Source organism: Pseudophryne corroboree, chromosome 10, assembly GCF_028390025.1.
Source record: "Pseudophryne corroboree isolate aPseCor3 chromosome 10, aPseCor3.hap2, whole genome shotgun sequence".
Lineage (NCBI taxonomy): Eukaryota > Metazoa > Chordata > Amphibia > Anura > Myobatrachidae > Pseudophryne > Pseudophryne corroboree.
This window is the reverse complement of record NC_086453.1, coordinates 358,735,150-358,753,097: the sequence shown is the minus strand read 5'-3', so window position 1 is coordinate 358,753,097 and position 17,948 is coordinate 358,735,150. Positions and strand designations below refer to the sequence as shown.

The following is a 17,948-nucleotide window of genomic DNA, read 5'->3' as shown; positions in this document are numbered from 1 at the left end:
GCAAAGAGAGTCCTCGTGTGGACCGCGAGCCGACTGTGGGGGGTTCAATGGGAAAAGAGGGCACTGATTGGAGGCGACCTAGATGAGGGGGCAAATAGAAGCCTTCCGATCAGTGCGAGCCCTGCTGGCTGACAGTTAAAACAGGGCTCTCCAGCGCTAATCGGCAGACTGGTGTTCCCTCAGTGAGTGCTCAGCCACTGGCCGCTACCCGCCATGTAAGAGACGCAGCACACTGAGCCGGAACGTGGGGGTAGGAGACACTATGACACAGTAGTTTCATCAGAGTCTCTATGGTATAATACCAGCAGCTGCAAAATGAATGTGTAGACTGCAATAAACATCTGATTAGTATATACTCACTCACTGACGTTGTTACTGACATACAGTGTGTATACAGCACATTATATATCATCAATAGCAGGGGATGAGTTTGGGATCCTGCCGGTCACCAGATTACCGGTGAGGGGGCGCAATGTAGCCCCTTGTGCTTGCCATATAGTGGTCTCGGTTGCTCGCTGCGCTCGCCACAGGGTCTGTTCCCTCTCTATAGGTGTCATAGACACCCACTTGTGGGAATAGTCCCTGTTAGCATGCCGGCTGTTGGGCTGTTCAGTGCTTGGGATTCTGATGTTGATATAGTGACCGGCGTTCTCTCATGACCACATCCCAATAGCAGCTATATTAATACACAAGTCTAATGAAGTTCTCTACGGTATAATACTGATAGCTGTAATTAAAATGTATAAACTGCAATTATTAAAAACAGATGACTAGTATATACTCACTCAATAATGTTGTCATGAAATACAGTGAGCTTATAGTGTAGTATACTATATATCATCATATAGCTGTGACTGTGACTATAGATACTCCTAATAAAAGCCACCCATATATCCTATAATGACAGGGTCAGTTCTACAACTTGTGGCACCCAGGGCGAAAGTTTCCTTTGGTGACCGGTTCCCCCCCCACACCTGATAGGCAAAAGAGGGTTATTGTGTGGCAAAAAAGAGGGGTGTTGCTTCATGTGGAAGGAGCGTGGTCACAGTTATGCCCCCAGTACTGTGCCCTCAGTAGTTGTGCCCCCAGTACTGTGCCCTCAGTAGTTGTGGCCCCAGTACTGAGCCCTCAGTAGTTGTGCCCCCAGTACTCTGCTCTCAGTAGTTGTGCCCCCAGTACTTGTGCCCCCAGTACTCTGCTCTCAGTAGGTGTGCCCCCAGTACTGTGCCCTCAGTAGTTGTGCCCCCAGTACTCTGCTCTCAGTAGTTGTGCCCCCAGTACTGTGCTCTCAGTAGTTGTGCCCCCAGTACTCTGCTCTCAGTAGTTGTGCCCCCAGTACTGTGCTCTCAGTAGTTGTGCCCCCAGTACTCTGCTCTCAGTAGTTGTGTCCCCAGTACTGTGCCCTCAGTAGTTGTGCCCCCAGTACTGTGCCCCCTGTATCTGTGCCCTCTGTAGTTGTGCTCCCAGTACTGTGCCCTCAGTAGTTGTGTCCCCAGTACTGTGCCCTCAGTAGTTGTGCCCCCAGTACTGTGCTCTCAGTAGTTGTGTCCCCAGTACTGTGCCCTCAGTAGTTGTGCCCCCAGTACTGTGCCCTCAGTAGTTGTGCCCCCAGTACTGTGCTCTCAGTAGTTGTGTCCCCAGTACTGTGCCCTCAGTAGTTGTGCCCCCAGTACTGTGCTCTCAGTAGTTGTGTCCCCAGTACTGTGCCCTCAGTAGTTGTGCCCCCAGTACTGTGCCCTCAGTAGTTGTGCCCCCAGTACTGTGCCCTCAGTAGTTGTGCCCCCAGTACTGTGCCCTCAGTAGTTGTGCCCCCAGAACTGTGCCCTCAGAAGTTGTGCCCCCAGTACTCTGCTCTCAGTAGTTGTGCCCCCAGTACTGTGCCCTCAGTAGTTGTGCCCCCAGTACTGTGCCCTCAGTAGTTGTGTCCCCAGTACTGTGCCCTCAGTAGTTGTGCCCCCAGTACTCTGCTCTCAGTAGTTGTGCCCCCAGTACTGTGCCCTCAGTAGTTGTGCCCCCAGTACTGTGCCCTCAGTAGTTGTGCCCCCAGTACTGTGCCCTCAGTAGTTGTGCCCCCAGTAGTTGTGCCCCCAGAACTGTGCCCTCAGAAGTTGTGCCCCCAGTACTCTGCTCTCAGTAGTTGTGCCCCCAGTACTGTGCCCTCAGTAGTTGTGCCCCCAGTACTGTGCCCTCAGTAGTTGTGTCCCCAGTACTGTGCCCTCAGTAGTTGTGCCCCCAGTACTCTGCTCTCAGTAGTTGTGCCCCCAGTACTGTGCCCTCAGTAGTTGTGCCCCCAGTACTCTGCTCTCAGTAGGTGTGCCCCCAGTACTGTGCCCTCAGTAGTTGTGCCCCCAGTACTCTGCTCTCAGTAGTTGTGCCCCCAGTACTGTGCCCTCAGTAGTTGTGCCCCCAGTACTCTGCTCTCAGTAGTTGTGCCCCCAGTACTGTGCCCTCAGTAGTTGTGCCCCCAGTACTCTGCTCTCAGTAGTTATGTCCCCAGTACTGTGCCCTCAGTAGTTGTGCCCCCAGTACTCTGCTCTCAGTAGTTGTGTCCCCAGTACTGTGCCCTCAGTAGTTGTGCCCCCAGTACTCTGCTCTCAGTAGTTGTGCCCCCAGTACTGTGCCCTCAGTAGTTGTGCCCCCAGTACTCTGCTCTCAGTAGTTGTACCCCCAGTACTGTGCCCTCAGTAGTTGTGCCCCCAGTACTGTGCCCTCAGTAGTTGTGTCCCCAGTACTGTGCTCTCAGTAGTTGTGTCCCCAGTACTGTGCCCTCAGTAGTTGTGCCCCCAGTACTCTGCTCTCAGTAGTTGTGCCCCCAGTACTGTGCCCTCAGTAGTTGTGCCCCCAGTACTCTGCTCTCAGTAGTTGTGCCCCCAGTACTGTGCCCTCAGTAGTTGTGCCCCCAGTACTCTGCTCTCAGTAGTTGTGCCCCCAGTACTGTGCCCTCAGTAGTTGTGCCCCCAGTACTCTGCTCTCAGTAGTTGTGTCCCCAGTACTGTGTCCTCAGTAGTTGTGCCCCCAGTACTCTGCTCTCAGTAGTTGTGCCCCCAGTACTGTGCCTTCTGTAGTTGTGCCCCCAGTACTCTGCTCTCAGTAGTTGTGTCCCCAGTACTGTGCCCTCAGTAGTTGTGCCCCCAGTACTCTGCTCTCAGTAGTTGTGTCCCCAGTACTGTGCCCTCAGTAGTTGTGCCCCCAGTACTGTGCTCTCAGTAGTTGTACCCCCAGTACTGTGCCCTCAGTAGTTGTGCCCCCAGTACTCTGCTCTCAGTAGTTGTGCCCCCAGTACTGTGCCCTCAGTATTTGTGCCCCCAGTACTCTGCTCTCAGTAGTTGTGTCCCCAGTACTGTGCCCTCAGTAGTTGTGCCCCCAGTACTGTGCCCTCAGTAGTTGTGCCCCCAGTACTGTGCCCTCAGTAGTTGTGCCCCCAGTACTGTGCCCTCAGTAGTTGTGTCCCCAGTACTGTGCCCTCAGTAGTTGTGCCCCCAGTACTGTGCCCTCAGTAGTTGTGCCCCCAGTACTCTGCTCTCAGTAGGTGTGCCCCCAGTACTGTGCCCCCTGTAGCTGTGCCCTCAGTAGGTGTGTCCCCAATACTGTGCCCCCTGTAGCTGTGCCGTTTACCAAAATAAATAAATAAATACTCACCATCCCCGCTCCTGCTTCCCGACCACTGCTGCTCTCTGTCTCCTGCCACCAGCGCTGCTCCTCGGATCTATGGGAGAAACTTCACCATCGGGACAGTGGCGCACCGGGCTAAATTCCTGCTTGCCTATGGCAAGATCCACTACTGTATAATGATATCAGACATTGGCCCTCATTCTGAGTTGATCGCAGCAGCAAGAAAGTTAGCAATTGGGCAAAACCATGAGCACTGCAGGAGGGGTAGATATAACATGTGCAGAGAGTGTTAGATTTGGGTGGGGTGTGTTCAATCAGCAATCTAATTTGCAGTGTAAAAATAAAGCAGCCAGTATTTACCCTGCACAGAAACAAAATAACCCACCCAAATCTAACTCTCTCTGCACATGATATATCTGCTTCCCCTGCAGTGCACATGGTTTTGCCCAATTGCTATCAAAAATCCTGCTGCGATCAACTTGGAATTACCCCCATTGAGAGATACATTATGTGATAATAGAACACTTCAGATATACAGTAGTTTGTGTATGAATATACAGGATTTGTGAAAGATAACAGCCGTGTGCTCTCATAGAATAGATTTAAAAACCCAAAATATACAACAGTTCATATTGGATAGTTTTATATTATACACACTTTTTCTCTTCTTTTTCACTATCCTTTATTTTATATCTCACTGTTTTAGCAATATAGAGATGTGCACCGGAAATTTTTCGGGTGTTGTGTTTTGGTTTTGGGTTCGGTTCCGCGGCCGTGTTTTGGGTTCAAACGCGTTTTGGCAAAACCTCACCGAATTTTTTTTGTCGGATTCGGGTGTGTTTTGGATTCGGGTGTTTTTTTCAAAAAACCCTAAAAAATAGCTTAAATCATTGAATTTGGGGGTCATTTTGATCCCATAGTATTATTAACCTCAATAACCATAATTTACACTCATTTTCAGTCTATTGTGAACACCTCACACCTCACAATATTATTTTTAGTCCTAAAATTTGCATCGAGGTCGCTGGATGACTAAGCTCAGCGACCCAAGTGGCCGACACAAACACCTGGCACATCTAGGAGTAGCACTGCAGTGTCACGCAGGATGGCCCTTCCAACAAACACTCCCCAAACAGCACATGACACAAAGAAAAAAAGAGGAGCAATGAGGTAGCTGTGTGACTAAGCTCAGCGACCCAAGTGGCCGACACAAACACCTGGCCCATCTAGGAGTGGCACTGCAATGTCACGCAGGAGGGCCCTTCCAAAAAACCCTCCCCAAACAGCACATGATGCAAAGAAAAAAAGAGGCGCAATGAGGTAGCTGTGTGACTAAGCTCAGCGACCCAAGTGGCCGACACAAACACCTGGCCCATCTAGGAGTGGCACTGCAGAGTCACGCAGGATGGCCCTTCCAAAAAATACTCCCCAAACAGCACATGACGCAAAGAAAAATTTAAGAAAAAAGAGGTGCAAGATGGAATTGTCCTTGGGCCCTCCCACCCACCCTTATGTTGTATAAACAGGACATGCACACTTTAACCAACCCATCATTTCAGTGACATGGTCTGCCACACGACTGTGACTGAAATGACGGGTTGGTTTGGACCCCCACCAAAAAAGAAGCAATTAATCTCTCCTTGAACAAACTGGCTCTACAGAGGCAAGATGTCCACCTCATCATCATCCTCCGATTCATCACCGTGTACATCCCCCTCCTCACAGATTGTCAATTCGTCCCCACTGGAATCCACCATCACAGCTCCCTGTGTACTTTCTGGAGGCAATTGCTGATGGTGAATGTCTCCACGGAGGAATTGATTATAATTCATTTTAATGAACATCATCTTCTCCACATTTTCTGGAAGTAACCTCGTAAGCCGATTGCTGACAAGGTGAGCGGCGGCACTAAACACTCTTTTGGAGTACACACTGGAGGGAGGGCAACTTAGGTAGAATAAAGCCAGTTTGTACAAGGGCCTCCAAATTGCCTCTTTTTCCTGCCAGTATACGTACGGACTGTCTGACGTGCCTACTTGGATGCGGTCACTCATATAATCCTCCACCATTCTTTCAATGGTGAGAGAATCATATGCAGTGACAGTAGACGACATGTCAGTAATCGTTGGCAGGTCCTTCAGTCCGGACCAGATGTCAGCATCAGCAGTCGCTCCAGACTGCCCTGCATCAGCGCCAGCGGGTGGGCTCGGAATTCGTAGCCTTTTCCTCGCACCCCCAGTTGCGGGAAAATGTGAGGGAGGAGATGTTGACAGGTCGCGTTCCGCTTGACTTGACAATTTTCTCACCAGCAGTTCTTTGAACCCCTGCAGACTTGTGTCTGCCGGAAAGAGAGATCCAACGTAGGTTTTAAATCTAGGATCGAGCACGGTGGCCAAAATGTAGTGCTCTGATTTCAACAGATTGACCACCCGTGAATCCTGGTTTAGCGAATGAAGGGCTCCATCCACAAGTCCCACATGCCTAGCGGAATCGCTCTGTCTTAGCTCCTCCTTCAATGTCTCCATCTTCTTCTGCAAAAGCCTGATGAGGGGAATGTCCTGACTCAGGCTGGCAGTGTCTGAAATGACTTCACGTGTGGCAAGTTCAAAAGGTTGCAGAACCTTGCACAATGCTGAAATCATTCTCCACTGCGCTTGAGACAGGTGCATTCCACCTCCTATATCGTGGTCAGATGTATAGGCTTGAATGGCCTTTTGCTGCTCCTCCATCCTCTGAAGCATATAGAGGGTTGAATTCCACCTCGCTACCACTTCTTGCTTCAGATGATGGCAGGCCAGGTTCAGGCGTTTTTGGTGTTGCTCCAGTCTTCTGTACGTGGTGCTTGTACGCCGAAAGTGTCCCGCAATTCTTCTGGCCACCTACAGCATCTCTTGCACCTCCCTGTCGTTTTTTAAATAATTCTGCACCACCATATTCAAGGTATGTGCAAAACATGGGACGTGCTGGAATTTGCCCAGATATAATGCACGCACAATATTGCTGGCGTTGTCCGATGCCACAAATCCACAGGAGAGTCCAATTAGGGTAAGCCATTCTGCGATGATCTTCCTCAGTTGCCGTAAGAGGTTTTCAGCTGTGTGCGGATTCTGGAAAGCGGTGATACAAAGCGTAGCCTGCCTAGGAAAGAGTTGGCGTTTGCGAGATGCTGCTACTGGTGCCGCCGCTGCTGTTCTTGCGGCGGGAGTCAATACATCTACACAGTGGGCTGTCACAGTCATATAGTCCTGAGTCTGCCCTGCTCCACTTGTCCACATGTCCGTGGTTAAGTGGACATTGGGTACAACTGCATTTTTTAGGACACTGGTGAGTCTTTTTCTGAGGTCTGATTACATTTTCGGTATCGCCTGCCTAGAGAAATGGAACCTAGATGGTATTTGGTACCGGGGACACAGTACCTCAATCAAGTCTATAGTTGGCTCTGAAGTAACGATGGATACCGGAACCACGTTTCTCACCGCCCAGGATGCCAAGGCCTCAGTTATCCGCTTTGCAGCAGGATGACTGCTGTGATATTTCATCTTCCTCGCAAAGGACTGTTGGACAGTCAATTGCTTGGTGGAAGTAGTAAAAGTGGTCTTACGACTTCCCCTCTGGGATGACCATCGACTCCCAGCAGCAACAACAGCAGCGCCAGCAGCAGTAGGCGTTACACGCAAGGATGCATCGGAGGAATCCCAGGCAGGAGAGGACTCGTCAGAATTGCCAGTGACATGGCCTGCAGGACTATTGGCATTCCTGGGGAAGAAGGAAATTGACACTGAGGGAGTTAGTGGGGTGGTTTGAGTGAGCTTGGTTGCAAGAGGAAGGGATTTACTGGTCAGTGGACTGCTTCCGCTGTCACCCAAAGTTTTTGAACTTGTCACTGACTTATGATGAATGCGCTGCAGGTGACGTATAAGGGAAGATGTTCCGAGGTGGTTAACGTCCTTACCCCTACTTATTACAGCTTGACAAAGGCAACACACGGCTTGACACCTGTTGTCCGCATTTCTGTTGAAATACTTCCACACCGAAGAGCTGATTTTTTTGGTATTTTCACCAGGCATGTCAATGGCCATATTCCTCCCATGGACAACAGATGTCTCCCCAAATGCCTGACTAAAACAAACCACCTCACCATCAGAATCCTCCTTGTCAATTTCCTCCCCAGCGCCAGAAACACCCATATCCTCCTCATCCTGGTGTACTTCAACACTGACATCTTCAATCTGACTATCAGGAACTGGACTGCGGGTGCTCCTTCCAGCACTTGCAGGGGGCGTGCAAATGGTGGAAGGCGCATGCTCTTCACGTCCAGTGTTGGGAAGGTCAGGCATCCCAACCGACACAATTGGACTCTCCTTTTGGATTTGTGATTTCAAAGAACGCACAGTTCTTTGCTGTGCTTTTGCCAGCTTAAGTCTTTTAATTTTTCTAGCGAGAGGCTGAGTGCTTCCATCCTCATGTGAAGCTGAACCACTAGCCATGAACATAGGCCAGGGCCTCAGCCGTTCCTTGCCACTCCGTGTGGTAAATGGCATATTGGCAAGTTTACGCTTCTCCTCCGACGATTTTAATTTAGATTTTTGAGTCCTTTTTTTACTGATCTTTTGTGTTTTGGATTTTACATGCTCTGTACTATGACATTGGACATCGGCCTTGGCAGACGACGTTGATGGAATTTCATTATCTCGGCCATGACTAGTGGCAGCAGCTTCAGCACGAGGTGGAAGTGGATCTTGATCTTTCCCTATTTTTGGAACCTCAACCTTTTTGTTCTCCATATTTTAATAGGCACAACAAAAAGGCACCTCAGGTAAACAATGGAGATGGATGGATACTAGTATACTTATGGATGACGAGTGACTAATAAGACAGAGGTAGCTACAGCCATGGACTACCGTACTGCATCTGCTAGTGTAGAGATGATAATTAATGATATAAAAAAAAATATATATATAACTACTGTAGGTATATATAATATAATGACGGACCTGGTGGACACTGTCAGCAGACTCCTAAACTACTAGTATGAAGAAGATAGAAAAAAAAACCCCACCACAGGTAGGTATACAATTATGGACGAGTGACGACACAGAGGTAGGTACAGCCATGGCCTACCGTACTGCGTCTGCTAGTATAGATAATATACTAAATATATTACTACTGTAGGTATATAATATAATGACGGACCTGGTGGACACTGTCAGTAGACTCCTAAACTACTAGTATGAAGAAGATAGGAAAAAAAAACCACCACAGGTAGGTATGCAATTATGGACGAGTGACGACACAGAGGTAGGTACAGCCGTGGCCTACCGTACTGCGTCTGCTAGTATATATAATATATTAAATATATTACTACTGTAGGTATATAATATAATGACGGACCTGGTGGACACTGTCAGCAGACTCCTAAACTACTAGTATGAAGAAGATATAAAAAAAAACCCACCACAGGTAGGTATACAATTATGGACGAGTGATGACACAGAGGTAGGTTACAGCCGTGGCCTACCGTACTGCGTCTGCTAGTATAGATAATATACTAAATATATTACTACTGTAGGTATATAATATAATGACGGACCTGGTGGACACTGTCAGCAGACTCCTAAACTACTAGTATGAAGAAGATAGAAAAAAAAACCCCACCACAGGTAGGTATACAATTATGGACGAGTGACGACACAGAGGTAGGTACAGCCATGGCCTACCGTACTGCGTCTGCTAGTATAGATAATATACTAAATATATTACTACTGTAGGTATATAATATAATGACGGACCTGGTGGACACTGTCAGTAGACTCCTAAACTACTAGTATGAAGAAGATAGGAAAAAAAAACCACCACAGGTAGGTATGCAATTATGGACGAGTGACGACACAGAGGTAGGTACAGCCGTGGCCTACCGTACTGCGTCTGCTAGTATATATAATATATTAAATATATTACTACTGTAGGTATATAATATAATGACGGACCTGGTGGACACTGTCAGCAGACTCCTAAACTACTAGTATGAAGAAGATATAAAAAAAAACCCACCACAGGTAGGTATACAATTATGGACGAGTGATGACACAGAGGTAGGTTACAGCCGTGGCCTACCGTACTGCGTCTGCTAGTATAGATAATATACTAAATATATTACTACTGTAGGTATATAATATAATGACGGACCTGGTGGACACTGTCAGCAGACTCCTAAACTACTAGTATGAAGAAGATAGAAAAAAAAACCCACCACAGGTAGGTAGGTATACAATTATGGACGAGCACTGACGACACAGAGGTAGGTACAGCCGTGGCCTACCGTACTGCATCTGCTAGTATAGATAATATACTAAATATATTACTACTGTAGGTATATAATATAATGACGGACCTGTTGGACACTGTCAGCAGATTCCTAAACTACTAGTATGAAGAAGATAGAGAAAAAAAAACCACCACAGGTAGGTAGGTATACAATTATGGACTAGCACTGACGACACAGAGATAGCCACAGCCGTGGACTACCGTACTGCGTCTGCTAATATAGAGATGATAAAGATGATAGAGATGAAAAAAAATATATAACACTACTGTAGGTAAATATTTATATAATATAATGAATGACGGACCTGCTGGACACTGTCAGCAGAATGTGTTTATAGAATAAAAAAGAAAAACACCACAGGAGTGTTTAACTTTTTCAGGCAGACAATATACTGGTGGTCACTGGCAGCAAAAGTGTGCACTGTACTCCTGCTATAACTGCTCCCCAGTCTCCCCCACAATTAAGCTGTGTGAGCAGTGAGCACTCAGCACAGTCAGATATACATAGATTATATATCATGCAGCACACTGAGGCTGAGCACAGATATGGTATGTATCGTTTTTTTCAGGCAGAGACGGATTATAATAAAACTGGTGGTCACTATCAGCAAAACTCTGCACTGTACTGAGTACTCCTAACAACTGCTCCCCAAAATTAGTAGTAAATCAAATGTCACTCGTCTCTATCTTCTAATCTAAACGGAGAGGATGCCAGCCACGTCCTCTCCCTATCAATCTCAATGCACGTGTGAAAATGGCGGCGACGCGCGGCTCCTTATATAGAATCCGAGTCTCGCGAGAATCCGACAGCGGGATGATGACTGTCGGGCGCGCTCGGGTTAACCGAGCAAGGCGAGAGGATCCGAGTCTGCTCGGACCTGTGCAAAAAAGGCTGAAGTTCGGGCGGGTACGGATTCCGGGGAACCGAACCCGCTCATCTCTAAAAATAATGAGATATTTTAGTGCATACCAATAAAGTGATAAACCTTTAATAGAAATTGTTTGAGTCCCGGTGCACCCTGGTAAACTTATTACTCTCTTCTTCTTTTACATCTCTCATGTATTTACCTTGGTTCTGATTTATGCTTTCAGTTATAACCAAATCTCTTTTCTTTAAAGATTATTCAGAAAGCTATCCTTTGTGCCATAAGGTATTGTTATCATTGGCTGACTCCCACCATGGTAGTAATGTGGAAACATCTAGGGCAGAGGTTCCCAAATGCCGTCCTTAAAGCACCACAATGGTCCAGGTTTTAAATGTATCCATGCTTGGCCACAGGTGACTTAATTAGCACCTCAGTCAATTTGATTTAAACATCTTTGCTGAACCATCGATACACCTAATTTCTGGAATGTTGGGTGCCTTGAGGACCACATTTGGGAACCTCTGATCTAGGGTAAATAGTTTGTAAGCCACTCAACTCAGATGGTCAATAATTAAATAACTAGCCAAACATTTCACACCCTATCCTATAAGGCTTATTCTCAAAACAATTTCATGTAAATAAATGTAATAACTCAGTTTCTGGTAAGGGCTGATAAAGCGTCAGGTGTCTTGTCAGATCCTCCTTCTTTCTCCATGATAAGAGTCATCCTACTTGGTGACTTGATAGCTCTATACTTTTGAAAGCTCCTTTGCAACCAATAGTTCTTGCACAACCATTTACTGTACATGCTGCACAATATAGAGTAAACTAGGAATATAAAATGGAAGCTGCTCAAGTAATTTAATAATACTATTCATGTGCATGAAAGGGAGGGGTTATTCTAAACAAGAAAAAGAAAAAAAAGTTTATCCCAGCACACCAAGGGGAATCGGCAAATTCAGAGTTTATAAATATATGGTTAATCCACTAGGCCTCAGGCCTCATGCCTCAGCATGGCTTCTCTGCAGTATTCAAGTCTTATTGTTAATACTTTTTACTTTTCTCATTTTCTTGATTAGAGAGTAAAATAGGCAGTACAATGGCCCTCATTCCGAGTTGCTTGCTCGCTAGCTGTTTTTAGCAGCCGTCCAAATGCATAGTCGCCGCCCACGAGAGAGTGTATTTTCGCTTTGCAAGTGTGCGATTACCTGTGCAGCCGAGCTCTGCAAAAACATTTGTGCAGTTTCAGAGTAGGTCTAGACTTACTCAGCCCTTGCGATCACTTCAGTCTTTTTGGTCTCGGAATTGATGTCACACACCTGCCATCTAAATGCCTGGACACGCCTGCATTTTCCCTACCACTCCCAGAAAATGGTCATTTGACACCCATAAATGCCCTCTTTCTGTTAATCTTCTTGCGATCGGCTGTGCGTATGGATTCTTCGTTAAATACATCGCTCAGCAACGATCCGCATTGTACCCGTATGACGTGCGTGCGCATTGCGGTGCATATGCATGCGTAGTAGAGACCTAATCGCTGCGCAGCAAAAATTGGCAGCGTGCAATCAACTTGAAATGACCTCCAATATACCATCCTCTTTGTCACGGTTCTTGGATGGAAATATGGACTTTCCTGTACTAGGAGTTGGTTTAACCCAGTGCAGAGGCGCGGCGTCTAATGTGCTGCTGGTGTTCGTTAGGGACCCCAGCAAGGAAGTGTTGACTACGTTGTGCCCAGCACACAGGTTGCAGTCCTCTGCCTGGGTTCCTAGTACAGGAGCAGGTATACACTGGAAAATGAAGAGAACACTTTGACCAGGATGAAACCAGCCTCTCAGGATACTGGACTGGGACCGGAATGGGCAAAACCCAGGCTGGAACCAGATTAAAAATCACTATTTAAAGGTATATGAACTCCCTTGTAAAAAAGAGAAGCGCTGCCCGCACCAATTAAAAGAGACCCTGTAATTAGTGGTTTTTTATTCATCATAAGGAATGCAATTCTCCTTATAAGTAGGAGCAGCAGACCGCACCATTATTAAATCTCCATCCATATGGTAGATACTGGCGCTGGAGGGTATATACACTTGCCTGTATGCTCTTGAGTGTGGAGGCAATTATATATACATACATTGTGATTTGTGGAACCAGATTAGCTTGATGCTGGGTATTGCTGGGTATAGTGGTGTAATGGATCAAGTAAATCTAAACTAGGATCAGAATTGCTGAGAAAGTCTAAGTGCTGCGAGGTTGAACTGAACTGGGAACTGAGTAACAGACAGGAACTGGAATAGCTAGTATTAATGTGCAGGGAAATACTGGAGTAATCAGAGACTCAGAGAAATATGAACACAGTACTGAGCTAATAAAGTCCTCTAGTGTGATCTTACTGTACCTGGGACGTGTACACAAGTTACATTACTTGCTTACAGAAGGGCTGGAGATATAGAAGGGTCCACTCACATCTAGCCTACCATGCCCTGGAGTGACTCATAGCGCTGAGTGTCTTTACGTGTAACTTTTCCATTAAAATGCATCTTATTTAAAACAATGTGAATATGCCGCACATACAGCTTATGCTGAGTAAAATGATATGCAGCATGCCTATATTCTGTGTGCGACTGCGGCTGTATCTGCACATGAAATGCTACATTACAGTGTTTTCCTAGTAAAAACTGTAACATACCATTGTGTATGCAGATACAGCCACAGACACACACATCATTCTAATCCGCAGAGTCTGTGTATGCATCATATTCACATCATGATACAAATAAGATCCATTTCAGCAAAAATAGATGCCCAATGTAAAGAGTTGCACGGTACCTGTCAGATCACTCACACCAGGGATCTCCCACTACATGGCATATTGACGCAAGATGTTTCAGGACATATCTGTAGTTGCAGTACATGGAATCAGGGAACAGAATCATGATGGAGATGATTACAGCAGGCTGAGAATTAAGCTCACAAATATAATCACATGAGACTTGTTCATTAAGGGTCCCTGGTGACTTGCAGGACATGGGCCCTCATTCCGAGTTGATCGCTAGCTGTTTTCGGTCACAATGCGGCGATCAGGCTAAAAATCGGCAATTATGCGCATGCGTATGGTCCGCAGTGCACACGCGCAGCGTACCTTCACACAAAACTATGCTGTTTTATACAAGGTCTAGCTGCGCTTTTCAGTCACACTGCTGAACGGTGAGTGATTGACAGGAAGTGGGTGTTTCTGGGAGGTAACTGGCCGTTTTCCAGGAGTGTGCTAAAAAGCGCAGGCGTGTCAGGTAAAAACGCAGGTGTGTCAGGTAAAAACGCAGGCGTGCCTGGGGAAACGGGGGAGTGGCTGGCAGAACGCTGGGTGTGTTTGTGACATCAAAGCAGGAACCAAACTGTCTCCAGTGATCACAAGGTAGGAGTTGGTCTGGAGCTACTCAGAAACTGCATGAAAAGACTTACGAGCAGTTCTGCGATCCTTTCGTTCACTTTTCTGCTAAGCTAAGATACACTACCAGAGGACGGCGGCCTAGAGTGTGCATTGCTGCTAAAACCAGCTAGCGAGCGATCAACTCTGAATGAGGGCCATGGACAGTTCATCAGTGGTACTTAATGCTCCCTAGTTTTATTGGTCCTAATTAAAGGTCCTTAATGCTCCCTAGTATACTGTGACACTGTTGCTTTAATATCTTTTGCAACTAAGTAGCATTTTTGTTGCACTAGAATTTCCAAATAAATGAATTACCTCACTTCACCCAAAGGCTTTAAATGGTAACAATGGGGGTCATTCCGACCCATTCGCATGCAGCGGTTTATCGCTGCAATGCGAATGGGTCCAAAATGTGCATAGGCGGCGGCTGCAATGCGCGTACGTGACGTTGCCCGGTGACCGTTACGTTGCGTCCTACAATGGAAGCGGTCAACAGAGCCGACCGTAAAGAAGATTGACTAGAAGAAGGAGTACCTGGGCGGATCCGGACCATTGGAGACCGTTTTTGGGGAGTGGTAATGAAAACGCAGGCGTGTCCAGCAGATGTCTGACATCAAAGCCGGCTCCAGCATCGCAAAGATCGTCGCATAGGGTAAGTAGGTATAGGGCTGGCCTTCTTCTACTTGAAATTTTTCTAGCTTAGCAGGGCTGCACAAGAGATCGCAGTCCTGCTAAGCTAAAATACACTCCCCCATAGGCGTGTACTAGTTGATCGCAGCAGCAGCAAAAAGTTGCTGGCTGCGATCAACTCGGAATGACCACCAATGTTCCACTTAGTCAATGCTGGCTGACGGCATCCCGGCTAAGTTCAGATACAGAATACTGATTACCGTAGCGTGGCCGCTGTTATAGTTACCCCTGCACATGTGTAGTGATCCTTCCAATGTGATCAAGCCCCCATTCCTCTTCTCCCGGTGGTGAGGATATCACTGTCCCGGGCAGGTAACAGCGCTGGTAAGCATTTTGTTCTGTTTGGTTAGCTGCCGGATGTTTGTCGCTGCCAGTGCAGACCACAGTGCAGGGGTAGTTTCAGTCACTTACAGCAGCGTATCTCCCTGTGCTAGTGATGCAGTAGAGGTAAGCCAGTGAGTGATAGTGTCATCGCGTTTCATCCCACAATGCACTGGGACTTTATCAAGACTGCAGACTCCTTGGTTCTTTGCTTCCGCTAACCCAAAAGTGTCACAAATGCTCTAAGATCAACATACACTGTTTATATTGCATGATGATAAGCAATAAAGAAATCTGATGCTCTGATCATCTTCAGTCTTATTCTCTGCTTTATAATTGATTATAGTTTTGTTTTCAGCAGAGAATAAAGCAGGTTTGGAGCTGAGTGTTCCAGATAGAGGTATCCAATGGCCACCTGTTTCCCACCACTTCCATATAAAATGCTCCTGAAAGATTAAAGGGGTGTCTGATAGAAAGTGTAGAATAATGCCCAATCTCTACCACTTTTGAGGAACCCTTCTAGAAAACAAACAATGCCTTCCTAAATTTTACCTTCCCACCCATTCAATCTCCATATAAAACTATATCCTATTTCTCATGTGGTGGCCTGGCTAGTCCTAGATCCCAGTGAACCTTATTGTGTTTGTATATTTCAGTGACCAGTGCCAGGACAAAGACATGACATTGAAGACGGCAATAACAAACATCATGAAATGTGACATTGACAATGAGAATCTCACAGACCCGGAGGTGCTCCCACTAGCAGACTGTGTCATCAGTGCATGGATGCTGGATTTAATCAGCAAAGACCAAGATGATTATATAAATAATTTCAGAAAATTTGTGAAGCTACTAAAACCTGAAGGACACCTGATATTTTTGGGAGCTTTAAATACAAGTTATGGGATTATTGGGCAGGACAAGATACATATGTTCAGATATGATGTGAAATTTGCAAGAAAAGTTCTCACTGATGAAGGGTTTGTTATTGACCACTGTGTAGTCCATAAAAGAACAGCAGAAAGTGACCTTTGTGACTATGAGGGAATTCTGTTTATTACAGCTCATAGAGAGTAATAAGGGCCTGATTCTGAGTCACATGCTGTGTTAGGTACAGTTAACCATTTTCTTATACTGCGCGTGTGTCTATATTGCACTGTGTATACATCGTGATTGTGTTTGTACACAGCTGAAGTAGCTTTGACATGCACACGTACAAGTGTAATGATAATATATTAGGTGTTCCCAGGTGTGGTTTCAGAAATGAGGGGCATATATACAGGTTCCGTATGGGCCACCTCCTCTCCGGTGGTGAGGTAGACTCTGGCTTCGTGCCACAGTTTGCTCTGTATGCGCAGGTCTCTGAGAACTTGTCACCTGCACCTTGTTCCAGGGGAAAATCTCTACTGCACAAATCACAAGGATAATGGCCACGGCGGACACTTTCCCTGTGATTTTTTCAGCTCTGCAGCCAGTGCGGGGACGGCAGAGTGATAAGTATAATTATATGGGTGCAGGGTGTGTGGTGTGTGGGCTTGAAAACAGGGGGCGTGGATCACAATCACATCATTCCTGTGAAGCCATGCCACGTTTTTGCCAAATCCATGTCCCCTTTTTGGGTGCAGGCGTCCCTACTTCACCATGGAGAATGTTGGGTGGTATGTATGTGAGTGTCATGGAAGTGTTGCAGGTACAGATGTGGCCACTTAATCCTTTACTATATATACCACGGCTAAACTTTTTCTACATGCAGCGAGTGGATGGATTTAAAAATAAATTGTTTCCGATAATAGAATATGTATAAAGTAGCATAATAAAGCATGGCTAATCTCTGACTCTATGGCATTCCAAACCGTGCCATACATGGCAGGATATAGGAAAAGTGTTTGAGGACACATCTGTATGTCGATGAAGTGGCTGTGTATAGAGACATTTAGGCACTCACACCTAGCATGGGGCTGGGGTAAGTGTCTATGGTGTGACTGATGGTGACATGTAATGATGTACTGAGCGGTGTTACAGTGTCTACAGATGCTGGAGGTCAGCGTCTCAGTCCTGGCACAGTCAGACGCAGCTTGTACACCAGGGGAAGGGCTATTACCCACATTATCATATAGTCACAGACACAACTACACCAACAGAAGCGGCCGCAGCGTGTGACTCAGATCAGCCCCTACTGTAAGTCTGAGATACAAATAGACATAAATATACCAGATCTTCCTGACTATTTGCAAATGATAAACCTTAATAATAAATAATCACATATATTACTGTACATTTATACAGAGCTGATGTTAAAACCTGATCAACAGATAAAGTAATTGTCATTTCTTGCAGGTTACTGTTGAATAAAGAGTCTGAGATTCATGTGTGATCTGTGAGTGGTTCTGTCACCCACCAGGGATCATTGTTGTCATTCACTCAGCAGACTCGTAGTTACTACAATGACCCACTTATCATTTTATTATCCCACTGATCAGAGGCATCAGAACATTTTTAGGTTGGGGGGGCAAGATATAATCTCATTTTGGCACCCTTAAATTGCTGAATCGCTGAAGGCCAGATCCACACTAAATTCCCACACCCAGAAAATTATACTATTGTTTTGGCTGCCTCATGTACAGATGTAACCACGCTTCTCATCATGACATGTGTAGCGTGGCTAGTGTGCCCGCATCTATGGCATGCACACCATAGACTTCAATGGT

General features: G+C 46.3%; 1 protein-coding gene across 1 annotated transcript in view; it reads left to right on the top strand.

Annotated features, from left to right (window-relative positions):
- LOC134965372 (indolethylamine N-methyltransferase-like) overlaps positions 1–16,317 on the top strand; it is a 98,468-nt gene extending 82,151 nt beyond the window's left edge. Inside the window, exon 3 of the mRNA XM_063941838.1 lies at positions 15,897–16,317. Coding sequence (XP_063797908.1) covers positions 15,897–16,317 — 421 coding nt within the window. The remainder of the gene's footprint in view (positions 1–15,896) is intronic.
- The last annotated feature ends 1,631 nt before the right edge of the window (positions 16,318–17,948 follow it).